This window comes from Leucopleurus acutus, assembly GCF_964270905.1.
Source record: "Leucopleurus acutus genome assembly, chromosome: 16".
NCBI classification, from domain to species: Eukaryota; Metazoa; Chordata; class Mammalia; order Artiodactyla; family Delphinidae; genus Leucopleurus; species Leucopleurus acutus.
The window spans coordinates 213,215-236,747 of record NC_139158.1 but is presented as its reverse complement, the minus strand read 5'-3'; the positions used below and the strand labels follow the sequence as shown (position 1 = coordinate 236,747).

The following is a 23,533-nucleotide window of genomic DNA, read 5'->3' as shown; positions in this document are numbered from 1 at the left end:
GTGAAACTCGATTCCCGGACAGAAAGGAGCATGTGACCGCGCCTGAGCTGCAAGGATCGCCGACAGGGGCAGGTGCTGGAGCCCCCACGCGCCCGGCCTCCGGAGTGAGGTCCCCTCTCCCGCCGAGCATCCGAAACCGCCTTCCCACTTAGCCCCCTTCTCCAGAGATGAGGACGCCAGAGTCTGAAACGGGGAGGGGTGTCGGGGAGAGGTGCCAGGGCTGGGGAGTCCACGCGTGCGTGGGTTCTCATCCAAGTTGGTGACCTCTTGGTCAAGACAGTCCAAGGTCTAGGAAACAGCTTCTAGGGATCTATTTCTGCCAGTTTCTTCCGAGGATCCGGGGGGAGGGTGGGGCGGGCTGGGTCGGGGGTCCCTGTCCCACCCCAGGGCAGGCCTTGGTGCGCCAACGCGCGTCGTGCCCCGAGTCTCCCCCCAAAACGGCTGTCGCGCGGCTGCACAAGTTTGTGCCACCCTCGCGCAGCCGCTGTTGTCGTGGTTGCTATGACGACGCGCCGCGGTTTTATTTTTAATAGCGGCCAGCGATTAGAAGGATGCCTGCACCGCCCCCCCGCAGATCTCCAGTCCCGGTGGTGGATGCACCCAGGCCTGCCCCTCTCCCCGCCTAGCTTTGGTTGGAGCTCCCGTAGAAGGCGCCCCCCACCCCCGTTTCCGCGTTCCCAGATCTCCTCCCCTCCGCCCCAAACTCGAACTGAGAGCCCCTGAATTGCCAGGCCGGGATGGGGCACAGAGGGAATCACCCTTCGAGGTTTGCTCAAAGGTGGCAGGACACCCAGGAACCAGCGAGCCTCTGTACAGAGGTTAGAGCCGGAAGGGCCCCTGCCCCCATCCCCCCTGCAATACAAGGTGACCTTTCCTCTTTCATTCCCACACCCACTATCAAACCGAGTCCTTTCACCCCAAAGAAGTGTCCTCGGGTCCCCTATGCCTGCGAGGAATCCGAGGCTCAACCAGACGTGCTGCAGTCAGCAATCAGGATGAGTGAGCCACGGAGGGCTCTGCTCGGGGTGCAGCCTGAGTCCTGGCAGTGTGCTTTTGGCGGTCGTCCAGAAACCGTCCAGTGGTCTCCCTCCGAAGCAATGGAGGTCCACCTGGGTGGACAAGGGCTGGCTCTAACGCGCTTTTAAACGGTTCCAAGGTTTCCCTAGTTCTGCCTCGGTCATCCTTCATCCTGACCCCTGAAAGCGCGCTTGACGGGGGAGGTCGCAGGTGGGGCTACGGTAGACGAGGCAGGTGCGTTGGGGGGCTGCAGGTGTGTGGAGGCCAGTGGAAGAGCGCTGGTAGCCCCGGCCCACTGGGAATCGCAGGAGGGGCCCACCCCTCCCCCCAGGAATTTGGGGGAAGGCGAGCGCCCCCCAAGCGCCCACTGGACTCCGCCTTTGAAATGCCAGAGCCGGCCGAGCCGAGGATGAAAGACCGCCTGCGGGGCTGAGCCTTTACTGCCTTTGGCGGGAGGGCGGCCGCGGCGGGCAAGGGCCTAATCCACAGGATGGGGGCGTGGGGGTGGAGGGCTAGGGCAGGCGGAATTCTCCTTTGGCCGCCCACCGCTCCGCAGTCTCCTCGCCTCCAACGGCCTCGCCGTCTAGGTTCGGGGTCGCTTGGCACGTCACCCCTCTAGCCGATACCGGGTCTCGTCCGCCCCCTCGAGGGACCCGCCGCCGGGGTGCGATCCCGCCAGGTCTAGGCAGGCGGAATCTACCCAGCCCGGCGCATCGCCCTTTGGTGGCGGGGGAGCCGTCCGGCCCAGTTCAGGCCTCGGCCTCCCTCGCGTCTCTCCCCCGCATCGCTCTGTGCGGCGCCGCGGCCGGAGGTGGCGCTCTGTGCACCCAGCGGATCCCGGCGCGGGAGGCTCAGACTCCCGGGTGCCTCATGAGCGGCTCTTTTCTTTTTCTTGCCTTCCAACCCCTCGAGTTCCCGGCTCAGGCCGCCGCCCGGCTTTCCACGAGGCAGCAGGGACTTGGAGGATGAGGGGTCCCAGGGTGGGGACGAGGCACGCTGCAGCCCCCTCCTCCGACCTGGGCGCTCTCCCCTCGTGGACTGTGGGTGGAGGCTCCACAGTCAGACGCCCCAGTCATCGGATTCTGGGCGGGGGCGCGTGGCAGCCGCCAGGTGAGTGCCCCAGACGCACCCCTAAACCCGCCCCACCTCTCACCAGAGACTCACTCCCCCTCCTTTTATGGAGAGGGGGAGGCAGGGGCCCATGATCCAAACCGTGGAAAGAAGCCGGAGCGCCGGGGCGGGGGGCGGGAGGCGGGGGCCGGCTCGCTTTTGCCCTTTTTGGCGTAGCAGTTCTGGGCGCTGCCCTCTGCCGCCGCTGGGGCCCGAGAGAGGCGAGCCGGCGACGGCGGCACTTCTGCGGCGGCCTCCTCCCCTCCCCGTCCGGTGCTGCAGGATTGCAGCTGGCACTGGAGGGTGGGCAAGCTCGAGGGAGGGGGTGCGCGGGGAGCCCCGGCGGCTGTGCTCGGGGCCGGGAGCGGGGCCTTGATGGATTTTACTGCCTGCGTGAGCGCGTGTGTGCTCACTGCGGCGGCGGCGGCGGCCGGGCCCTGGCCGGCCCGTGCGGCCCCCGCACGCTTCCGAGGTGCGGGTCGCGGGCCCGGAATCCGGGGGAGGCGAGGGGGAGGGGGCGGGGGAGGGGCGCGGCGGCGGCGGCGCTATAACCCCCTCCCCGCCGCCGGCCGGCTCCACACGCGCGCCCTGCGGAGCCCGCACAACTCCGGCGAGCCGGGCCTGCCCGCGCCCCTCCTCCTCTCCTGCCGCCGGCGGCGGCGGCGGCTCGGCCCTGCGCCCGCCCTCAGGCCCGCGCGGCGAGGCCCCGGGCGGGCGGCGGCTGCCAGGCGGAGCGGCCGCGGGCTCTGCCCGGCTCGGGCCGGCGGAGGGCGGAGCGCGGCGCCGGAGCCGAGGGCGCGCCGCTGAGGGGCGCACGCAGGCCGCCGGGCCGCGCCGTGCTGGGCCGTGCCGTGCCCGGCCGGGCGGCGGCGGCTAGAGGAGGCCGGAGGCGAGCGCGGGGCCGGCGGCGGGCGCGCAGGGCCGCCCGCAGCCCGCAGGGAGAGCGCGAGCCCGCGCCGGGCCTGGCCGGGTGTCCAGACAGGTGATGGGTGGTGCGGCGGCAGCGGCTCCAGCCTCGCTCCGGGGTCCCTTTCGGGGCTGACGCCCGCAAATATGCAGAATTACCGGCCTGGTCGCTCCTAGAGCCAGCGCCGGGGAGCGAGCGCGGCGGCGGCCAGCACCGGGAACGCACCAAGGAAGAGGCCCAGCCCCCGCCCTCCGCCCCTTCCGTCCCCACCCCCTACCCGGCGGCCCAGGAGGCTCCCGGCGCGGCGGGCGCGGCGAGCGCGCACTCCCTGCTCCTCCTCCTCGGTGGCGCTGCCTGCCTCTCCGCACTCGCTGCTCGCGCCTGGCGCGCTCCGTCGGCTCCCTGCTCTCCGCGCCACCCTCCTCCGGGCCGCGCTCCCTGAGGGATGGTACTGAATCTCGCCGCCACAGGAGCCCGGCTGGAGCGCCCGCCCCGCGGCCTCGCCACCCCACCGAGCCGCCAGCGCCTCGGGACGCGATGAGGACCTGGGCTTGTTTGCTGCTCCTCGGCTGCGGATACCTCGCCAGTGCCCTGGCCGAGGTGGGTGCCACCCCCGCGCCCCGTCCTCTCTCCGACTCCCCCTGCGCACGCCCCCTGCGGCCGCTCGCGGGCCGAGGAGCCCGGGCTCTGGGGCTCTGCAGAGCGCATTTTGATTTCTGCTAGCGTGGTCGATTTTTAAATTTTCCCAACTGGGTTCTATTTTCTGCCATGCCTAAGTGTGTCTGGTGAGTTTCCAGCGTGTTGCGTCGCTCTGCCGTGGAGGGACGGAGTGGCGGCTGGGTGGACGAGTGGGGAGAAACTTCGGGGGGCGCGGGCTCCTTTCCGAGGAGGGAAATCCGGGGCGCGGCGGACAATGCAGCATCGGGGTGCGGGGAGCGCGGAAGGGGGTGTGTGTGAGCCAGCGGAGTCAGGGAAGGTAGAAGAGCCGCCGACAAACAGGTAGGGGCGGTTGCGGCGGGAGCCCCCGGCAGGCAGGGTGGGCAGCGCGGAGCCGCAGACCCAGGTTCCCGGTCCCCATGCCCGGAGGGGCGGCTGGGCCAGCGCAGTCCCGCCCGCCCGGGGCCTGCTTACAGGTGGCTGAGCGAGGCGAGCCGGGGCCCAGGCGCCCTCGCCCTCCCACCGCCCGCGTCCCCACCCTCAGCCCCCAATCTCGAATTCCGAATCCCCGGGAGCTCTGCTGTGATGAATGACTTTCTACGCCCCGTCGTGGGAACTTAGTGCTTGAGACCCCCCAGCTACCCGCGACTCCCTTTAAAAAGCAGGAAGGAGCGGGGTTGGCGGGGGGTGGGGTGGGGGGGTGGGGAGGCCGAGTGGTGGGGGTGGTCTGGGCTGGGACCCGGAGCTGTGAGAGGTAGATATTAACCCTTAAGTTCCCTGGCAGCCCCTCCCAGCCGCGGCTGGATTTGGGGCGTCTTAGTCGGCGCTAGGGCCGCGGCTGGGCCGGAGCCCGGGGTGGGGCGAGTGTGTGTGTGTGTGCGTGCGCGAGTGTGCTGACGAGAGACCCTCTCCCCCGCAGGTTCGGCCCGGGATTCTGGGTGTGAAATTTAAGCCCCAGGGTGGATTAAAGTGTTAGGGCTGCCGTGACTTTCGTCGCCCATCCGTGACGCATTTCAACTTGATCTTCCTAGATGTTGATTTCACTGTTAGATCAGCAACTCCCTGGGCCCCTTTCTGCCCCAGACCTCTTGGAAGCGACACCCCGGGGCGGAGGGGCCGAGTGGTTTTTTTTTTTAATTTAATGGTGGGGAGCGCTTTCTTTTTGCAAGGGCAGACATGGCTGGGGACGGAGAAATGGGGGTCTCACCCAGCCCCACCCCGGCCTCAGGCTCCAGGGCCCGGGCTGGGGGTCGGGCGGCCTGCGTGCGAGGCGCCCGCGCGCGCTGGGGCGGGGCAACCTCGGTCCGGGGACCAGGCGCTCTGGGCGGCCCGGGGCGCTGACCGTGTTGCTCTGCTTGCAGGAAGCCGAGATCCCCCGCGAGGTCATTGAGAGGCTGGCGCACAGTCAGATACACAGCATCCGGGACCTCCAGCGACTCCTGGAGATAGACTCCGTAGGTAAATCGCGCCCCTTCCCTCGGCGCGCTGGGAGGGCGCGGGCGGCGGGCAGGCGGGCAGGCGGTATGTGCGCCCCGCGCCGCCTCCCGCGTCCGGGCCGGGCCAGGCGCCGAGCAGGAGCGCACCGAAAGGTCAGAATCCAATCCCGGGCCATAAAAGCCCAGGCGGATGAGTCAGGAGTTTCTCTTCCAATCACCACTTTCTCTCCCGGCGGCGGCCGAGGGCTGCTCGCTCGCCCAGGGATTGTTTTTGCACTTAAGGAAAATGCCCAGTGTGTCACAGAAAGTTCAGCCGCATAGAGGGCGCCGGCGCCCCGGCCAGGTGTGCGGCCCAGGCCCCGGGCGCCGGTCGGGTAGGCGTGCACCGGGGCCCCCCGGCTGGGCCCCTTCGTCATCCCCGCGAACTTGCCCCGCTCCTGACGTGGGGCTGGGCCTTTGTGGCTGTAGGAGGCCCTTGTCTTTCTGCTTTCATGAGCCAATAAAAAGGCGCGCCTTGGACACATCTGCTGTTTGGGGACTATTTTGGGGCTCCCCCACAGGCTCTGCAGCTGAGCCACTTTAGAAGACAGTTTCTTCGACAAGAGGACCCTGAAGCTCCTTTGAGTGGCAGTGGCAGGGTACTGGCCCCAGGTGGGCAAAGGTGGTGAGGGGCCCAGGTTGGCTGGGCCGGGAGCCCGATGATGTTGGGTGGTTGCGCTTGGGTGTGGACCAGAGGGAGGCCCTTCCTAGAGGACAAGGATTCTGGCCCACGTTTTTGTGGCAGGAGCTCCAGTGTGAGTTAGCTGGGGAGATACTCAAATCGGAGAGCTTACTGTTGACGGGATTAAGAGAGTTCCCCAATGAACTTGTCAGATGGAGCCGCTGAAGCCAGTAGGAGTCGGTTGGAAGAATTTTACGTGAAATGAAGATTTTTCTCTCACTGCAAACTACTCTGAAAAAGGGGGGCGGCGGGGGAATTAAGTAAAATCACATGGTCTAGTCGTTTGGAAATTTGTACCTAATTATGGTGGTGGCGAGGCCTGAACTATTTCCATTTCATGCCAAAACCATTTTCCAGCGAGGGCGACGGTTTCTGTAGTTTCGTGACCCAGGAAATCCTTTGGGTGATCCTTATCAGGAAGGGGGTAGAATTTCACTTGGAGATCAGAGTTGGGCCGGGGGGGGGGGGGGTGGGGGTTTGATCTGGCCCCTTGATGTGTAACCCTGGGGGAGGGATTTGGCTTTGGTGAGCCGAGGAAAACACTTGCCTGCGTTCTGCTGCTCCCTGATGGACTGGGGAAAGTGGGGAGACTGGCTCCCGGAGAGGTTTTTTTCTGGCTGGCAGAAGAGAGGCCTGGGAAAGGCTGGGCCTCCTTGCAGGACCAGCTTTGGGTTGCCATTGGGAAATGGGCCATTCACTTTCTGCTGGGGCCATTCTTATTCTGGTCTCCGCAGCCCCGCCTCTCCCCCACCCCCCACCCATGAATGCTTTTAGCATTGCAGCTCTGGGGTCACGCTGATAGCGTTCTTGGCCTGGGGGCTTCTGGGTCCACCGCCTCCTTGGAGGGTCCAAACAGAAAACGTAAGGGTGCACCAGCCGGTTCTCCGGGCTGGCTTCAAATTGCCCCCTTATGAAAGCCCCCGGGAGCCCGGCTCCCTCCTGCCCCAGGGGGTGGAGAGTGGATCGCCTCCCCCCACCCCCGCCCCGTCAGAAGATCTGGGGTCTGAGAGTGGGACTCCTAGTGCCTGGGAAAGGTCGGGGGTGAGAACATTGGAGGGGCCCAGGGTCTCCCTTGCTCAGCAGCCATGCCCCTCTGGGGCCCTTTGTGATACAAAGCGCGAAGTGGGCCCCCCCATCCCGGTCAGCCCCCTCCACCGATATGGAAGCTCTGACCTGAGCTGTTTGCGTCTATAGCTTGTTTCGCGGGGTTGGCGGGGGCGTCTCTTCCCCGACTTCTGTTCCGTTCAACGTGAAGAGTAGAAACGGAGCTGGCTGCTAGGAAAGAAAGGTTGCAAACAGCTGTGGGGTCATTTCTTGGAGGATTAAGCTGCCCTCCAGGCCCAGGACTCCCCACCAGGTCCGGTCAGAGGCCAGTCTGGGGTCAGTGAGGAGGGGGCTGGGTGCGGAGGAGGCCCGTTGTTCTGGGTGTCCTTACTCTTCTTTGAAACTCTGAAGCGGGCTCTTCCAGGCTGATGCCCAGGAAGCAGGAAAGAGGCTCCTTTAACAGTGGCTCCTCCCACGTGGGCTGGGCTGTGGTTGGCAGGTGGGGCGTGGCCTCCTCCCTGTAGCCGGACCTTGTTCCCATTTTACAGGTGAGGAGCTGCGCTGGAGGCCCTGAGGCGGTGGATTCCTGTGCCAGCGCCTGCGAGTTGCAAGCGTGCACGAGGACCGGGCAGTTGCTTTTTCACGTGTGGCCTTTGGGTGGAGAGACCAGCATGCGGTCTTCTAATGGGCAGCAGCGTGAAGTTTGTGGCCTGTGTGTCGGGTGTGCTGAGAGCAGGCCGTTCAGCGGAGCTGTGGCGGGAGCTGGGAGCTTTGTTCTCTGAGCAGCCTGGCCCAGCGCCCGTGGTCATTGAGTAACCGATACATAAATATCCCGTCTCGGCCATTAACGCTCCTCCAGGACTGATGGCTGGAGGACGGCTCCCCATCCTTTGGACGTGTGTGCATAACAGACAAAAGGGAAAGCCGTTGATTAACTGTTCTGAGAGCAGTTTTAGGGCGTGATTCACGCGTGGGCTTCTCTTGGGAGTCCCCACTAGTTGCATCTCGACCTGCGTAAATCAGAGGGCTGCCTCCGCGTCAGCGGGTCCGAGCTGGGCTTCCAGACCACCCATCTCGATGGGGCAGTGGCTGAGCTTGTCTGACCGGGAGCTCTTTCTACTCCTGACTGAGATCGAGTCCCTGGTTCAGGTTTCAGGACAGTCGATGGACTGGGAGGAGGCTGTGTCTTCTCTGCTCATTTTGGGGGGCGAGAGGCCTGGGAGGAAGGCGGTCTGGGTCTGGCCACGGGCCCCTGGGGTCTCCTGCCGGCCGCTGGCCTTTGCTTGTCCTTCCGCGTCTCAGGCCTCAGTTTCCTCCGCGGTGAAGAAGCGGCACACCTACTGCACACGGGGCGCCTTGACATCCCAGCAGGCGGCTGTCACCTGGCTAGAGTGAGGCGCGGGGGTGCAGCCCCGGTTGCTGCCGTTCCATTTTCTCTTAGAAGCTCAGGATGGACCAGCTGCTTCTGGGTTTGGCGATGGCAAGATGGCCACCACCAGGACATGACTCATAATGTCACTTTTTCATGAAAAAATGTTTCTTGTAACAGTTGGTTGATGGGAAATTCTTACTGCATGAGTAGTTCTGTTCTGATCTTATTTTGGGTCTCAAAAAAAATTAGTGGCAGTGGAACATTGAGTCATTTTGAGGGAAGAGCTGGGTTCTCCTGGACGCCGGCATTCAAGGCAGGCATGTCTTCTGCATTCCCACCGCGTTCGCCCCGTTTGTGCTCCGTTTCCGATGAGTGCAGGTTCCAGACTTGTGGGTGTGTGGACAGTCACCAAGGCCTAGGTGGGCCGGGCACCGAGGAGTGGGCCTCTGGTCTGAGCTGGTGGCCAGGATACCACTGGAGCTTCTTGGGGTGGGGGGTGGCAAGAGGGGGAATCTTTGTGCAGCTGCTGACTATTGGGGCGCGCCTTCTCGGGACCTGTTGCCCCTGGGTATCTATGGGGGAGGCAGTGACAGAAAGGAGAAGTGGGATGATCCCTCAGTGGGTCTGGAGGCCAGGGTGGGGAGGTCAAGTGGGACCCACTTCATCCAGGTGCAGGCGCTGTCCTTGGGCTGGGTCAGGCCAGATGGCAGGTGGCAGGACTGTGTCTCTTGCACCCCCTTTCTGGGGGCCTTGGGGACAGAGAGGGTGGTGGTGTGCGTACCGAGGGGACTGTAGCCAGTCCGGGGGACTAGGCCCAGCTGTGACCTTGGCTCTGAGGCCGCTGCTCTGCAGGCCTTAGATACTTGGATGGCAAAGCACTTTCCTTCCTGAAAGCTGTGTCCCCCCGACAGGCACCCGGACTCCTGACTCCCCACTCCCGGTTCTCGTGTCCTCCTCCTCCTCGCAGTGGGCTAAGTTCAGGGACCAGTGGGGTCTGGCTGAGGCCCAGTCTGGCCTTGCTTCCGACGCCCCTCGAAGGCCAGGATGCTCATCGAGGGTTGGTTTAAGTGAGGGCAGTGGGGGAGGAGACACGTGCAGTGCACAAGTCGCGGCAGCAGCCCCTGCTGGTCCTCGGTCCAGCCCGCTGTCCAAGGTCCCCTGTCCAGCTGGCAGCAGCAGGCCTGTGGGCTCTGGTCTCCTGGGCAGGGAGGGCTGGCCTCGGGTGCCTCCTTACCTGGTTCAGCCCTCACCTGCGCTTCCTTGAGGAGGGGCCGCGGCGCAGGCCAGCTGCAGCCCTTCCCCGCTGGCCTTCGGCTTCGGCTTCGTGGTGGCGTGTGTCGGGGGCTGCGTGTCAGCTGCGTGGGGCTGGGTGGGCGTTGCTGGCGGTTGGGAGTCTCATCCTGTGCACATCTTGAAGCCCCTTGTGGGTGTGGAGGGACGCCGTCTGGTCTGGGGAGGGACGTGCTGCCGGACAGACCCTGGGTGCCCAGGTGTGGGCGGCCAGTCGCTAGCTCCTGTTTCTATCTGCAGGGGCCGAGGAGCCTCTGGAGACCAGCCTGAGAGCCCACGGGGGCCATGGCGCCAAGCATGCGCTGGAGAAGCGGCCTGTGCCCATTCGGAGGAAAAGAAGCATCGGTGAGCCCCAGGACTGCTGGGCCGGTGGGGGGCTGCGGGAGGGGCTCTGGGGCCTGCCCTCTCCCCCATTCCCCCAACCGTGGCCTCGGGGGATCCGTCCCTTCTCTTCTCTGTAAGACAAAGGCACAGCCTGCTCAGGGTCCCGTGCGCGTCCCTCCTCCCTGCTCGTTGCTGCAGGCCTGGCCTGGGCCGAGAGTTTCCAGGAGGGGGGAGCCGTCATAAATTCCTGAAGTGCCCGGTCTTGTTGGGGCCTGCGCTGCAGACAGCCTCGCTGGAAGACGGGTCGTGTTTAATTTCCAGCTCGTAACGTGCAGCACACTGTGCTCCCAGCTGCGCCGCAGAGCAGTGGGTACAGCCGTGCTGGGCCTGGTGGGCCCTTCCCAGGGCCCCAAGCCCACTCAGACCTGGCCCCCCGGCCCCCATGCAGGGTTTGTTCCCTCTCGCAGAGCAACCCCGGGTCCGCCTGGTCCCTTTAGGAGTGATTAGCTGGTGGGGGTCTCCTGGGGCCTCAGGCTCAGCCTTGAGGGAAGATCTTGCCCCAGGGGTGCAGCTGGAGGGTGTGTGACCACCCAATCCCTTGCCACCTGTGGGTCCCGACTGCTGCCCATCCCCCGTGTGACCTTGGGCATGTGACTCCCTCTGTCTGAGCTTTATTTCCTCCAAGAATATGGATTTTATAGCTTTTACTTCTGGGCGTGGTGTGTGGGTAAATGATCCATAACTGAGGCCAGTGGGCCCTCCCCGGGTGGCGTTTGCCGTTGTGAACGTGTGTTCCCATCTCCACGGCCAGGTGCTCTGCTCGGGCCATTGTGAACGTGTGTTCCCATCTCCACGGCCAGGTGCTCTGGTAGGGCTGTTGTGAACGTGTGTTCCCTTCTCCACGGCCAGGTGCTCTGGTAGGGCCGTTGTGAACGTGTATTCCCTTCTCCACGGCCAGGTGCTCTGGTAGGGATGTTGTGAACGTGTGTTCCCATCTCCACGGCCAGGTGCTCTGCTAGGGCCGTTGTGAACGTGTATTCCCATCTCCACGGCCAGGTGCTCTGCTAGGGCCGTTGTGAACGTGTGTTCCCTTCTCCACGGCCAGGTGCTCTGGTAGGGCCGTTGTGAATGTGTGTTCCCAGCTCCACGGCCAGGTGCTCTGCTCGGGCCGTTGTGAACGTGTATTCCCATCTCCACGGCCAGGTGCTCTGCTAGGGCTGTTGTGAACGTGTGTTCTCATCTCCACGGCCAGGTGCTCTGCTAGGGCTGTTGTGAACGTGTGTTCCCAGCTCCACGGCCAGGTGCTCTGGTAGGGCTGTTGTGAACGTGTGTTCCCATCTCCACGGCCAGGTGCTCTGCTAGGGCTGTTGTGAACGTGTGTTCCCTTCTCTACGGCCAGGTGCTCTGGTAGGGCCGTTGTGAACGTGTGTTCCCAGCTCCACGGCCAGGTGCTCTGCTCGGGCCGTTGTGAACGTGTATTCCCATCTCCACGGCCAGGTGCTCTGCTAGGGCTGTTGTGAACGTGTGTTCCCATCTCCACGGCCAGGTGCTCCGGTAGGGCTGTTGTGAACGTGTGTTCCCTTCTCCACGGCCAGGTGCTCTGGTAGGGCTGTTGTGAACGTGTGTTCCCTTCTCCACGGCCAGGTGCTCTGCTAGGGCTGTTGTGAACGTGTGTTCCCATCTCCACGGCCAGGTGCTCTGCTAGGGCTGTTGTGAACGTGTGTTCCCATCTCCACGGCCAGGTGCTCTGCTAGGGCTGTTGTGAACGTGTGTTCCCTTCTCCAAGGCCAGGTGCTCTGGTAGGGCTGTTGTGAACATGTGTTCCCAGCTCCACGGCCAGGTGCTCTGGTAGGGCCGTTGTGAACGTGTGTTCCCAGCTCCACGGCCAGGTGCTCTGGTAGGGCCGTTGTGAACGTGTGTTCCCATCTCCACGGCCAGGTGCTCTGGTAGGGCCGTTGTGAACGTGTGTTCCCATCTCCAAGGCCAGGTGCTCTGGTAGGGATGTTGTGAACGTGTGTTCCCATCTCCACGGCCAGGTGCTCTGCTAGGGCTGTTGTGAACGTGTGTTCCCATCTCCAAGGCCAGGTGCTCTGCTAGGGCCGTTGTGAACGTGTGTTCCCAGCTCCACGGCCAGGTGCTCTGGTAGGGCTGTTGTGAACGTGTGTTCCCATCTCCGAGGCCAGGTGCTCTGGTAGGGCTGTTGTGAACGTGTGTTCCCAGCTCCGAGGCCAGGTGCTCTGCTAGGGCTGTTGTGAACATGTGTTCCCAGCTCCACGGCCAGGTGCTCCGGTAGGGCTGTTGTGAATGTGTGTTCCCAGCTCCACGGCCAGGTGCTCCGGTAGGGCTGCAGGATCCTCGATGGGTGCCTGTTCTGCTGCAGATGAAAGGGGTGCCTGTGAGCAGAGCTAGGGCTGGACTGAAGGTCCCTGTCCCTGGCTCCACCTCTGGCCCTGCCTGGCTGGACTCCCCAGGCCCCTCTAGCCAGTGGGCGCTGTGAGTGGAGCCCCTTCCCCCACTGGGTCGGCCAGACCCCCAGCACCCAGCCCTCTTGGTTTGGTGGCTTGTCCCTAGAGGCCACTGAGGATGCACATGCAGGAGGAGGGGGCCCTCAGGAGGTGGGGGCATCTGAGACACCACCCCCCCCGCCCCCTGCCCCCTGGCGCTGGGGTGAAGGCGGCTGTCCCTGCTCCGTGCTGGCTGCAGGGGTTGTGTGAGCCCCCGGGGTGTTGGGGGATTTTCAGCCCTCTGCCCCCAGGGTGGGCTCCCCACAGCCCCCTTCCCCAGGGTCTCCCCTCCTGGCCCTCAAGCCCCTGCTCATCTCTGGGCCAGTCAGGTGCACCTGTTGGGGGCTGGAGTCTTTCTGCCTCTGCTGGACCGGGGGCTGTGTGACAGGCCCTGTTGGAGGAAGCTGTGGGCCATGGGGATGCTCCTGCCTGGGCCCCTGGGAGCTGCCGCAGCCCTGGGGCTTCCAGAACATTCACCGGGCTCTTGCCTCTGCAGAGGAAGCCATCCCCGCAGTCTGCAAGACCAGGACGGTCATTTATGAGATACCTCGGAGCCAGGTGGACCCCACGTCTGCCAACTTTCTGATCTGGCCCCCGTGCGTGGAGGTGAAGCGCTGTACCGGCTGCTGCAACACCAGCAGTGTCAAGTGCCAACCGTCCCGCGTCCACCACCGGAGTGTCAAGGTGAGCTCAGCGTGCCCCGGCCCCAGGGGTAGCCCCGCCCAGCCGGGCGGCCGGCATGCTGCTGAGCCGGAGGACGCTCCCGTTTCTCTGACAGGCACGCCGAGGCCGGGGGTGGAGCCGGGGCTTGGGTCATGGTCGGTCACGCGAAGCAAGTTTGGATCTCGTGTCGCAGTTGTTTGCCTCACTAACGGGTCTCACGAGGTGTCCAGCGACTTAGCTGGGAGCTGCCTGACGTCTCCTCCAGGCCCTGGAGAGGCCTCATGAGCACTTCAGTGTGGGCTATGGTGCACGGCAAGGGGCTGGTGGGCCCCTCAGGGCCTCACCCTGCTGGAGACAGGAAGGGAGCGCTGGGGTGGGACCTGGTGGGGGGGGAGGCTGGGGGTCGGGTGGGCTCAGGCGAGGGGCCAGGTACTCTGCCTGCCATGCTGGACCTCCGTCCCTGTCTGAAATCTGGGAGGGCGCCCCCGTTCCACTGGACGTGTGTGTCAGTGGAGTGCTAGCCAGAAGGGTCCTTCTGGGGGTGCTGAGGTGCTGGGGGTCAGGTTGCACCCCTGTTGCGGGGGGTGTACTCTTACTTGGAGACCCACAGGCCCCATGGCTTGGGTTGGATGTCCTCGCCACCCTCCTGGGGCCCCTGGGAGCCAGCACATGGCCAGTGCTTGCCATGAAGCCCTCTCCCAGGCAGGGGGCTGGCTGTGATGACCTCTGAGGGCAGCACCGGGGGCATGCACAAAGGTCAGGCTCACGTGACACGTCCAGGAGCTCCTCCGCTGAGTCCTGGGGAAGATTCTGCTTCCTCGGGTCACTGGGCAGCCAGACTGGGGCCTGGCTTTTGGCCCGGTGGCTGGAAGCCTTTCCCGGCCTTCGCCTGCTCCCCTCCGGCTGCACTTGCCTCTCGTGTGGAATGGGTCTGAGGCGCTGGGACTCGGGCTCTGGGACTGTGGAACTCCCATGGGGGCAGCTGGCCTTGCTATTTGGAGGCAAGGTTCCCTGCTTCTGGGTGTCAGTCTTTCTCTTTTCCAAAGGGCAGGGTTGGAGGGAGGCTTCTAGACTGTCTCCTGGCTTCTCCGAAGTGTGGCTGAGGCTGGAGAATTCTGGGGGGGTTCCTGTCTAGAGAGGGGCTGCCCCCCCCGCCCCGCCTGCCCGAAGCTGGGTCTGGGTGGGTCATGATCCCACGTGACCCTGGGGGCGTGGACTTGGCACCTTCCACGAGGAGCAGCCCCGCCCCCTCTCAGCTGGGCCTCCAGTGGCAGGGGGTCCATCTTTCCCGGAAGGAGGCCTTCGCTTGTGGGGTGCAGTAGAATTCATTTCTCCACTAGGAATGATTTCAGATCCCCTGTGAGTCAGTGAGTCTAGGCCTGTCAAGCCGGCCGCTGGCCCCCGAGTAAGTTGCGGGGTTAAGGACCCTGTAGCTGGCACGTGAGAAGCACTTTAGACTTGTAACTGGGACTTCACTTGACCTTGGGGACTTGGTCCTCTGCGTGCTTTGGGTGTTGAGTAAGCAAATTCCGCGCCTGCTGCCCCACGGTCTCAGGCAGACGCTCCCCTTGGGGCTGAGTTGCCCCTGGAGTGCTTGCCTGGGGCGCCGGCTTCCGCCTCAGGGCTCCAGACTCGGGCGGTAGGGCCCCCAGCCCAGCACTGCATCCCCACTTCCCCCGCTGCTGCCTCTTCCTCAGTTAAAGGAGGAAACTGAGGTCTAACCGCCCTGCCTGTGGGGTCTCTGCCGCCAGCCCGGCCAGCCCGCCTCTGCTTCCTTGGGTCTGGGGGTCCTCGCTTGTGGCGTGTTGGAGGGGTCTTATGAGCCCCAAGAAGCTGGGTAACTGAGGTCTTTCTCTCTTGGGCATGGGGGTGGGGTGCCCAAGATTAGATTGTCCTGCAGGTGGGCTTTGGGGCCTGTCCTTAGGGCATGAGACAGGGGCTTGGAGGCACAGGGGAGCGGGAAGGGAGTGGGGCTCTCTGCTCGGGGGCTCCAGCCTTTGGGGATCCCCCAGTGCTCCCACCCTGGCTTCCCGCAGTGTGAGGACCAGGGCGTGTCCGGTCCTGGGCTGGGCATTAACCCCGCCTCTCTGCCCTGGCCCACCCTGAGGGCGGGTAGGTGTGCAGAGCTCCTCGGGGATCCTAGCGGCACAGTGGGTGAGGATGGGTGGTCCACCTCCGCCTGGGCACAGGCCCGGGGCTCCCCCATGGGCCTCCGTCTGCCCAGAGGGCTCAGTCCTGCAGCCAGGGGCCAGGCAGCCTGGCTCCACGTCGGAGGCCCTGCCCGCCTCAGACCCGGTCCCCTTCCTCCGTCTCCTTCTTCAGGGAAGGCATCCCCTCCCTGCCCACCCATCCGAAGGTTGGCAGGAAAACATCCAGCCCCAGACACTGGGGGTTCTGGCAGAGAGGAGACAGAGGCCAGTGGGAACAGGAGGCCCCTTGTGGGGGCTGGCCTGGCCCCCCAGCCTGTCCAGGAGCCCTTCCTGTTCCGTTCGGGGTTGAGGCCGAGCAGGGAGGGGGCCCCTGGGAACCCCAGGCTGGGTGCGGTGTGATGACTGCTGGGGGTCGGTAGGGATGACGCCCTCCGGGTCGTGCACGGTCAGAGGCGCCCCTTATTGGAGGGAGATAACGGTGAGGTCGGGAGTGGTTGCCCTCCTGAGGCCCAGGTGGCCGAACGGCGCAAGGTGTCCTCAGCTGGAGGCAGCCCCCAGGCCCTGGGTCAGGACACGCCCCCCAGCTCCCCACCGTGACCGCCGCGAGGCTTCTTGTGCCCACAGCTCGCTGGCGGCCTTGGCCCTCCAGGACCTGCCCTCGGGGTGGCATCTGGGGCGGGCCCCGGCACGCCTGCAGACCCTCCAGCGTTGCCAGGTGGGCAGGGGTCCCGGGGGCCGACTTCCCTGCCCTCTGCTCAGCGTGGTCAGCGCTTGGGGTCTTCCCCGCAGTGCAGACCCCGGGCCGGGCTGGCAGTGGCTCGGGGTGAAGGAGCAGCTCTGAGCAGCCATGTCCCCACCTGCGGGCCTCCAGACTCACACGGTGGAGGTGTGGGGCTCCATTTGCTTTCAGGGCAGCCCGTGGGCCAGGCCTCCAGAAGCCTGGACCCAGCTCTGTGGTCATGCCCAGGGTGGTCGTCTGCAGCTCTGCTTTGCTAGACCTCAGGCTTCTGGAAAATGGGTCTGGCGTGTCCACCTGGGATGTCCAGTAATGGGTCTCTGCACCCAGTATTGGACTTGGGGGGTCGCTTTGGGTGGGAGGTCCCAGCTGGGGCCCCATTAGCCATTGCTGTTTGGGGAGCTAGTTTGGGGCTTTGGGGGGAAAGCAGTGGCAGTGGCAGTGAGTCTCAGGTAAAGGGCCCCTGAATCCCTCCCCTCTGGTGGGTAGGGATGCCCTACCCTTGCCCGGGGGAAGCCCTAGCGGTCAGGGAGGCCAGCACCTTGGAAGGTGGGCATGCTTCTAGGCCCTGGAGCTGGGTCGCTTTCTCTGTGCCATTGTGGCCCCTAAGCCGGGCCTGGAGGAGGACCACCGCCTGTGAGCCAGGTCGAGGTCTGTCGGCCGTGACCCCAGGAGTCGGCCGTGGAGCCCCAGAGCCCTCACCCGGTAGACTCAGGGTGTCCCCCCGGCTAAGCGGTGAGCCCAGGGCCTCTGCCGGTTCCAAGTCCAGGCCTCCTTCTGGGGAAACAAGCCCTGTTCATGCTGCCCCAGTTTCCCCGTCTGTAAAGCGAGCCGCTGCTGTGCCCTCTCAGGGTAGGCCTGGCACGTGGGGTTCAGCAGATACTGGTGTTTATTCTGGGTGGCACTCTGATAATCTGGGGGGTCCCCTGCAGGGCGTGGCTCTCCCTGGCCCTCCTGGGGGCGTCCTGCCTCATAGCAGCCCAGCTCGGGGGGCCAGTGAGTGGCAGGAACTCAAGGCCCTGCTTGGAAGGGTGACGGCATTGTTGGATGGCGTCTCCTGTGGGTCTGCTCCGGGAACATGCGGGTGGGGTGTTCGTGACACAGCAGCTCCGTGGTGGGGAATCTGAATGTCAGGTTTTTCAGGTGCAGCCCAGGCTCCCAAGACAAACAGCGGGAAGGAGGGGGGGATGTGGGGCCCCAGTAGGCTCCAGTATGGGTCTGGGGCCCGAGGCAGTGGGATGGGGTCCCAAGGGTGTCAGCGTCTTGATCTGTGGCCTTGGCTATTGTGCAGGACGCTTTTGAGAATTTAATGCTCACAGCGTGTTCTTGGGGGAGAAAATGTAGCCATTTCCTGGCCAGACAGAGGTGCCTGACCGGCCTGGAACCCTTGCACGCCCAGAAGCAGGTGCCACCGAAAATTCCTGTTTTTCTTTGATAAGAAAAATAAGAGTTTTCTCTAAAGACTTGAGCAGCTGGTGTCATGTGCCCTTCACCAAGGGGCCCATGGGGGACAGCGCCGCTGGACCGTGCACTGGTCCCATGGCCGGTCTGTTTGGTGGGTGGCAAGCCCGCCCCCGTGCCTGGGGCCCTGGGTCCTCGTACCTTCCCCACAGAGGAAACCGGGGAGGTGCCCAGAAGGTGTAGCCACGTGGCCATGCCGGGCCTGGACGGGGGTCCCCCATCTTCTGGCCTCCAGGCCCTTTGTGAAGGACTGTCCCTGGGCTGGGGGCTTCTGCTCGTGGCCCGGGGCCCCGTTCACGTTGGCCAGCTCTGGACCACGAGCCAGGCTCCCCCGGGGCCTCCACGTGCCCAGGGTGAATGCTGGGTGGGCTCTGCTCCCTTCCTGCCTGTCTCCCCGGGAGAACAGCGAGGGGTGGAGTGGGTGTCCCTGAGGGCCATCCCGGGAACTGGGACCCGGGCAAGGCTGCAGGGCTGGGCCCGGCCCCACGTCAGGTGGCCGAGGGGTTCTCGTCTGGAGTCTATGGCAGGCCAGAATCTGCATCCAGACCGACAGCCTCCCTGTGAGCCCCGAGGGCTGCGCGCTCCTCCGCGGGCCTCGGGGGGGACAGGAGGGAGGGCGACACCCGAGCCGCAGACCACGAGCAGTAGCCCTGTTCCTCAGCTGCTGATAGGCAAGTACACATTGTCCCAGATGTCCCTAAAACGTGGGCGCAAACACCTTCCTTCACCCAGAGCTCCCACCTTGAGTGCGTCCCTTCGGGACTTCTCCTGGCGTGTGTGAGCCCTTTAGGTTTATTTTAAGTTAAAATAGGACCAGGGACTTCCCTGGTGGTCCAGTAGCCAAGACTCTAGGCTCCCAATGCAGGGGGCCTGGGTTCGATCCCTGGTCAGGGAACTAGATCCCATGTGCCGCAACTAAGAGTTCACATGCTGCAACTAAAAGATCCTGCGTGCTGTAGCTAAGACGCGGGCGCAGCCAAATAAATAAATAAATATTAAACAAAAAGTGGGACCAAACCGCAAATGCCGCACCACAGCTCGCTGTTTCCTCCCCGAAAACCCTGCTTTTCCCACTGGGAGGAGCCCAGAGGTCAGCAGTCGGGCTGCTCGCACCCCGGGTGGGGCCCGGCACCTCCCCACCCCCAGGGCTGCGTGCGCTTGTCCATAGCAGGCCACTGTCTCGGCAGGTGGCCAAGGTGGAGTACGTCAGGAAGAAGCCAAAGTTAAAAGAGGTGCAGGTGCGGCTGGAGGAGCACCTGGAATGCACGTGCGCGAGCGCCAGCCCGAGCCCCGGCCACCGGGAAGAGGAGGCGGGTAAGGGGCGCCGTCCTGCTGCTGCAGCGGAGGGTCCGGAGCCTGGCTTCTGTGGCCGCGTCCGGCGGGCTCGGTGGGTGGGTGGGTGGGTGGGGGAGGCGGGATCGGGGGCTGTAGCCAAGGCCCGTTTACTAAGCTGCCCTTGTGGCCTGGGACCTGCTGGGGAGGGAGGGAGGTCTGGCCACTGTGCGGGTCCAGTCACCCGCTCAGCTGGTGGGGGGAGCGGGTGAGATGCGGCCGAGGAAGGGCCCTGTCCCCGGCGGGTGGTGGGCGCTGGCCGCGGCGTTGCCAGTCAGGGTCCTGGCCTCCCCCGGGGCAGACTTTGCCCAGAGCAGCCCGGCGTCGTGACCGCCGTGTTGGGCCAGCTTGAGGGGACCAGGAAGTGTCTCCGTGCCAGCGCCATCGAGTTGTTTTACAGAAAGACAAACACCCCAGGTATTTACGGCTTCAGTTTCCACCCCACAGCCCTCCCTTAGGCCCTCTCACCCTCCCTGCCCTTCTGTCAACAGGAAGGCGTAGGGAGTCAGGTAAAAAACGGAAAAGAAAAAGGTTAAAACCCACCTAACACGGTCCACCAGGTAGGAGCCGGCCGCCGGCCATGCCGCAGTCCTGGGGTGGGAGGCGCAGCGACTGATCACTCGGCGAATCACCCCAAAGGCGAGGACGCGCCCTGATTGGCCTTGATCCGTCCGCGAGCTTCTGCTGTCTGGCTGGGCTGCGGGTCTCCGCATTCCCATCCCCAACCCCTCCCCTCCCGCTGCTCGGGACACCTGGCCCATGGCTCCCTCCTGCTCCGGGGCCCCTGCTCTGGCTTTGGTCCTTGTTGATTGGGGAGGCAAAGGCATCACACAAGCGGAGTGATCTGGGTTCCCTGAGCAGCAGTGGGGTAGCTCTGACGTTTACTCGCTGGGATCACCTCGGACAGGTTACCCACCTCCTTTGACAGATGAAAAAACTGAGGCTTAGAGGGATTACAGATGAAGATTGTTGAAGGCTGAGTAGATCCTGTCTGAAAATGCTTTGTAAACGTACAGGGCTGTTGGCTACTGTGTTGGCAGTTGTGTTTGGCTGCTAATAACATGCCAGAAACAAGGGTTGAGATAAGGTATGGAGACCAGAGCATGTATGGCAGTCTCAGGGTATCGTCAGGGACCCACTTCTTTCCAGGACTAGTGGTGTCCATCCTCAGAGTTGCCTCATGGCCCGAGATGGCTGCCAAAGCTCCAGAAATCACGTTACACTCCAGGCCTGGAAGAAAGATTATGGTGGGGACTGGGGACAATGGTGAAAGGACCCAGTGACTTTTGCTTTGATCTCATTGGCCACCCCTCTGCTGTAAGGGGGCCTGGGAAAGGTGGTCTTTCAGAGGGGCTTCCCAGGAGAAAGTGGCTGTGGGCGACCACGGAGGAGGCAGTTTTAAGCCTTCCTGGTCCTTCGTGTTGGCCTGTCTGGCTCTGCAGAGCCTGGTCCTTGCTTCTGGGCATGTGGGAGCCCATGGCATCCAAAACAAATAGTTGTGAGAGGAATTCTTGGAGACAGGTGCCTGGGAGCCCAGGCTCCAGCTGAGTGATGTGTGACTGCAGAACGCTGCCAGGTCAGGAGTTTCTGAGGCCCGTAGGTCACGTCCGTTCAGGAGGATCCTCTGGGGAGGAAAGGTCCACGTGGACAGATCTTGAAGCAGCCCCAAAACGACTGCTCAGCCTTGGCTTTTGGGTCCCCAGGGTGTGGTGCAGGGGCTGGTTTTATACCTGCCTGTGCTGCCAAGTTTATGACCACTGGGCTTAGCCTCCATGGGCTAGCTGATGATTGATACCCCAAAGGGAGGGGCAGGCGTCCCTGCCTCCCTGCTAGCGTTCAGGCTGTGGGCATGTGGTGGTACAAGTGTTGGGATGAGCAACAGACAGGCGACGTAGGGTGGGGAAGAGCTGCTCTTAGCTCAGCTCAGTGTAGCTCTGCCTGGTCACAGAGACCCCTCTGTCTTGCTGGTGGCATCCATCCTCAGGGTTGCCTCATGGCCCAAGATGGCTGCAGGATCTCCAGAAATCACATCAAGCTGTAGGCTGGAAGAAAGAAGAAGGTGAGGAGACAGGCATAAGAACCTTTCTGGGCCTCAGTTTTCCCTATCTGTACAATGGGAGAATGGGGTTTGCTATGAAGCTGTGTACTGTGAGATCCCAAGAGCCTAGTCCCAATTCTGGTCAGGATGTTACAGAAAGGGTAATGAGGCATATTTGATTTGAAAATTTTAATAAAAGCTCTGAATCCTACGACTTGCCACGAGGCGTGTGTGTGTGTGTGTGTGTGTGTGCGCGCGCACGCGTGCGCACACCCCTGATTGGCTTAAATGTTTCACACAATCGACGTCACTCAGCGGTGTGTGTGCTCGTGGCCTCTCAGCGTCTGTCTCTCCCCTCTGCCTGCAGATGTGAGGTGAGGATCAGCCAGCAGCCCTTTTCCGGGACACGGATGTACATGGCGTGTTACATTCCTGAACCTACTATGTACGGTGCTTATTGCCAGCGTGGTCTTTGTTCTCCTCCGTGAAAACTGTCTCCATGCACACTCTGGAGAACAAAGAGACAGTATACGTTGTTTATGTGACATCAAAGCAAGTATTGTAGCACTCGGTGAAACAATAAGAAGCTTCCTTGTCAAAAAAAAGAGAGCAAACAAAACCACGAAACATGACAAACAAAACTCACTCACAAAAATATCTAAACATTTGCCGGAATGGAGGGACGCCCCGAGGGATGGAAGTGACAGACGTCTCGGCAGACTGGATCTCTTTCCAGGGTGGTCACAGGTGCTTTGGCCAAGGACACAGAGCCTGCTTTCTGAAGGCTGCGATCGGATGCCGCCGGGCTCTGCAGGGGCACGCAGGAGCCAGGAATGTCTCGGAAACCACATCTCCTTGCTGTAGTGTTTAAGTCTATACAGAAACCTTCCTGAGAGCCTTAAGTGGATTTTTTTTTACACCATAAAGTGATTATTAAGCTTTCCTTTCTACTCTTTGCCTAGCTTTTTTTTTTTTTTTTTTAATTATCTCTTGGATGACATTTACACCGATAACACCAGGCTGCAGTAACAGTCAGGACGGTGGGACGGTACCTTTCCTAGCAGGATGCAAACAAATGAGATGTATTAAAATAAACATGGTATACCCACCTATGCATCATTTCCTAAATGTTTCTGCCTTCACGTGTTTCTTCCTTGCCCCATTTTACTCACTTTTTAATTTAAGCCATTTCGGGAGAACTGCGTGAACCAATCACATGCCCTCCCCAGGCCTCTTGCCCTGAGTCCCTCCCACCTGCTGGGGCCAGGCCTGGGGATGTGGCTTTCCGGAGTGGCTGCCCAGGGTTGCTCCCTGCTGCTGCCGCTGGTGTTTGGACAGAACCTAAACTCTTTATTTTTCGTAAGATGTTACGCTTTACGTGTATTCAACAGAAATTATGTGTGTGTGTTGTTTTTTTGTAAAGGTGAAGTTTGTATTTTTGTCTAATATTACCAGTTTTATATACCTGAGAGCCTGCCATGTTTTTTTTTGAACCAAAAGGAAAAAACAAACCCACCAACAAAATGCATACATGTGAAAAGCATTTGTGGCCACGTTTTTCTAGTTGCGTAGCCGAGTCCATGCCCTGTCTGTCACGTGGCCCATGGCCCGTGGCCCGGGTGCTGGAGCTCCCGGGTGATGACTGGGAGATGACAGCGTCCTGGGCTGGCCAGTGATCCCAGGCCTGCCCGTGGGATTCCAGAAGCTACGGGAACCGGCCAAAGGAGCTGTCCTGCTGGCGCACGTGGCCTCACGGAGGCGGAGCCGTGCATCCCCTCAGACGCCGAGTGGACGAGGAAGACCTGACCCCACAGAGCGCATTGACCGTGGTGTCTGCGCGTGTATCAGCGGACACGGTCAGCCTTACGTCGCCCGCGGCCTACTGCTCCTGTCCTCATTGCCTCAGGGCTCCTGAGACCGTCAGGATCCCTTTGTTGCCGTGGGATCATCTCTGGGGATAGTGTCCCCAGGGTTCAGCTGTTCATGGAGATTCTGTAAAGGAGCGTCTTCAGCGCATCTGCAGGGTGTGGTCTCGGCTGCAGCGTGACGCCTTTCAGCGAGAGCGCGTGGGGGTGGGGGTGGGCGTAGGTGGCGTGGCCCCGGCCCCCCACAGGGGAGCGCCCCCTGTGCAGGCGCTGTGAGGGGTGCCGCTGCCTCCAGCCCCGTGGCTGGCGCCCTGGGGCTGCGCCGTGCTCGGCGCTGTGCTGCGGATACGTGTCTGATACTAGATGTATAAACGTGATCTGTGTATTTGCGTCCCGTGAGATGCTGAGAACACTGCTCAGTTTTCCTTTCTTTGTGCAAAGCCATCTGATGGGTGGTCTGTCCATTAAAGCGATGGCGCAGAAAGGCCTGGTGTGCTTTTGGGGAGGAGGAATGTCCCAGAAGGGGAGGAGGGCCTTGGCGGTGGTGCTGGAGGATGTCGGTGGGGGGGCTGTCACTGTGTTACACAGAACGGAGGGTCTCGGGCCAGCTCCCCATTCCCAGATGATGGCAGAAGGCCCTGCGGCCTCAGCTCTGGTGGCTGCCTGGCGCCCGTCCAGTCCGAGGACTCCTGAGGGCCCCAGGCGAGCCTACCTGCGCCCCATCAGCCACTGAGGGGTTCGGGTGGCCCCCTCGGCTGGTTCGGCTCCCTTGTCCCATGTGTGTGTGGGTGGAATTCCACTGGAAGCACTAGATAGTGGGGAGGAGAGGTTCCCCTAAGGAATCGGGGCGCCATTCAAAGATGTGGCTATACAGTGGGGTGCTGGGTGGAGCCTTAACCTGGGCCC

General features: G+C 62.9%; 1 protein-coding gene across 1 annotated transcript; it reads left to right on the top strand.

The window, feature by feature from the left end:
- The first annotated feature begins 3,392 nt into the window (after nucleotides 1-3,392).
- On the top strand, nucleotides 3,393-21,924 carry PDGFA (platelet derived growth factor subunit A). The gene is made up of 6 exons (XM_082857172.1): nucleotides 3,393-3,634; nucleotides 5,053-5,149; nucleotides 9,795-9,899; nucleotides 12,879-13,066; nucleotides 18,580-18,706; nucleotides 21,130-21,924. The coding sequence occupies exons 1-6, from the start codon at nucleotides 3,572-3,574 to the stop codon at nucleotides 21,138-21,140; spliced, it is 591 nt and encodes a 196-aa protein (XP_082713298.1). The 5' UTR covers nucleotides 3,393-3,571; the 3' UTR covers nucleotides 21,141-21,924.
- Nucleotides 21,925-23,533: the final 1,609 nt, after the last annotated feature.

Excerpts from the sequence above, each read along its gene's own strand:
- PDGFA (XM_082857172.1), top strand. The coding sequence starts at position 3,572 with ATGAGGACCTGGGCTTGTTTGCTGCTCCTCGGCTGCGGATACCTCGCC. Across the intron at positions 5,150-9,794 it reads CCTGGAGATAGACTCCGTAG|GGGCCGAGGAGCCTCTGGAG; the intron begins GTAAATCGCGCC and ends TTCTATCTGCAG. Across the intron at positions 13,067-18,579 it reads TCCACCACCGGAGTGTCAAG|GTGGCCAAGGTGGAGTACGT; the intron begins GTGAGCTCAGCG and ends CTGTCTCGGCAG.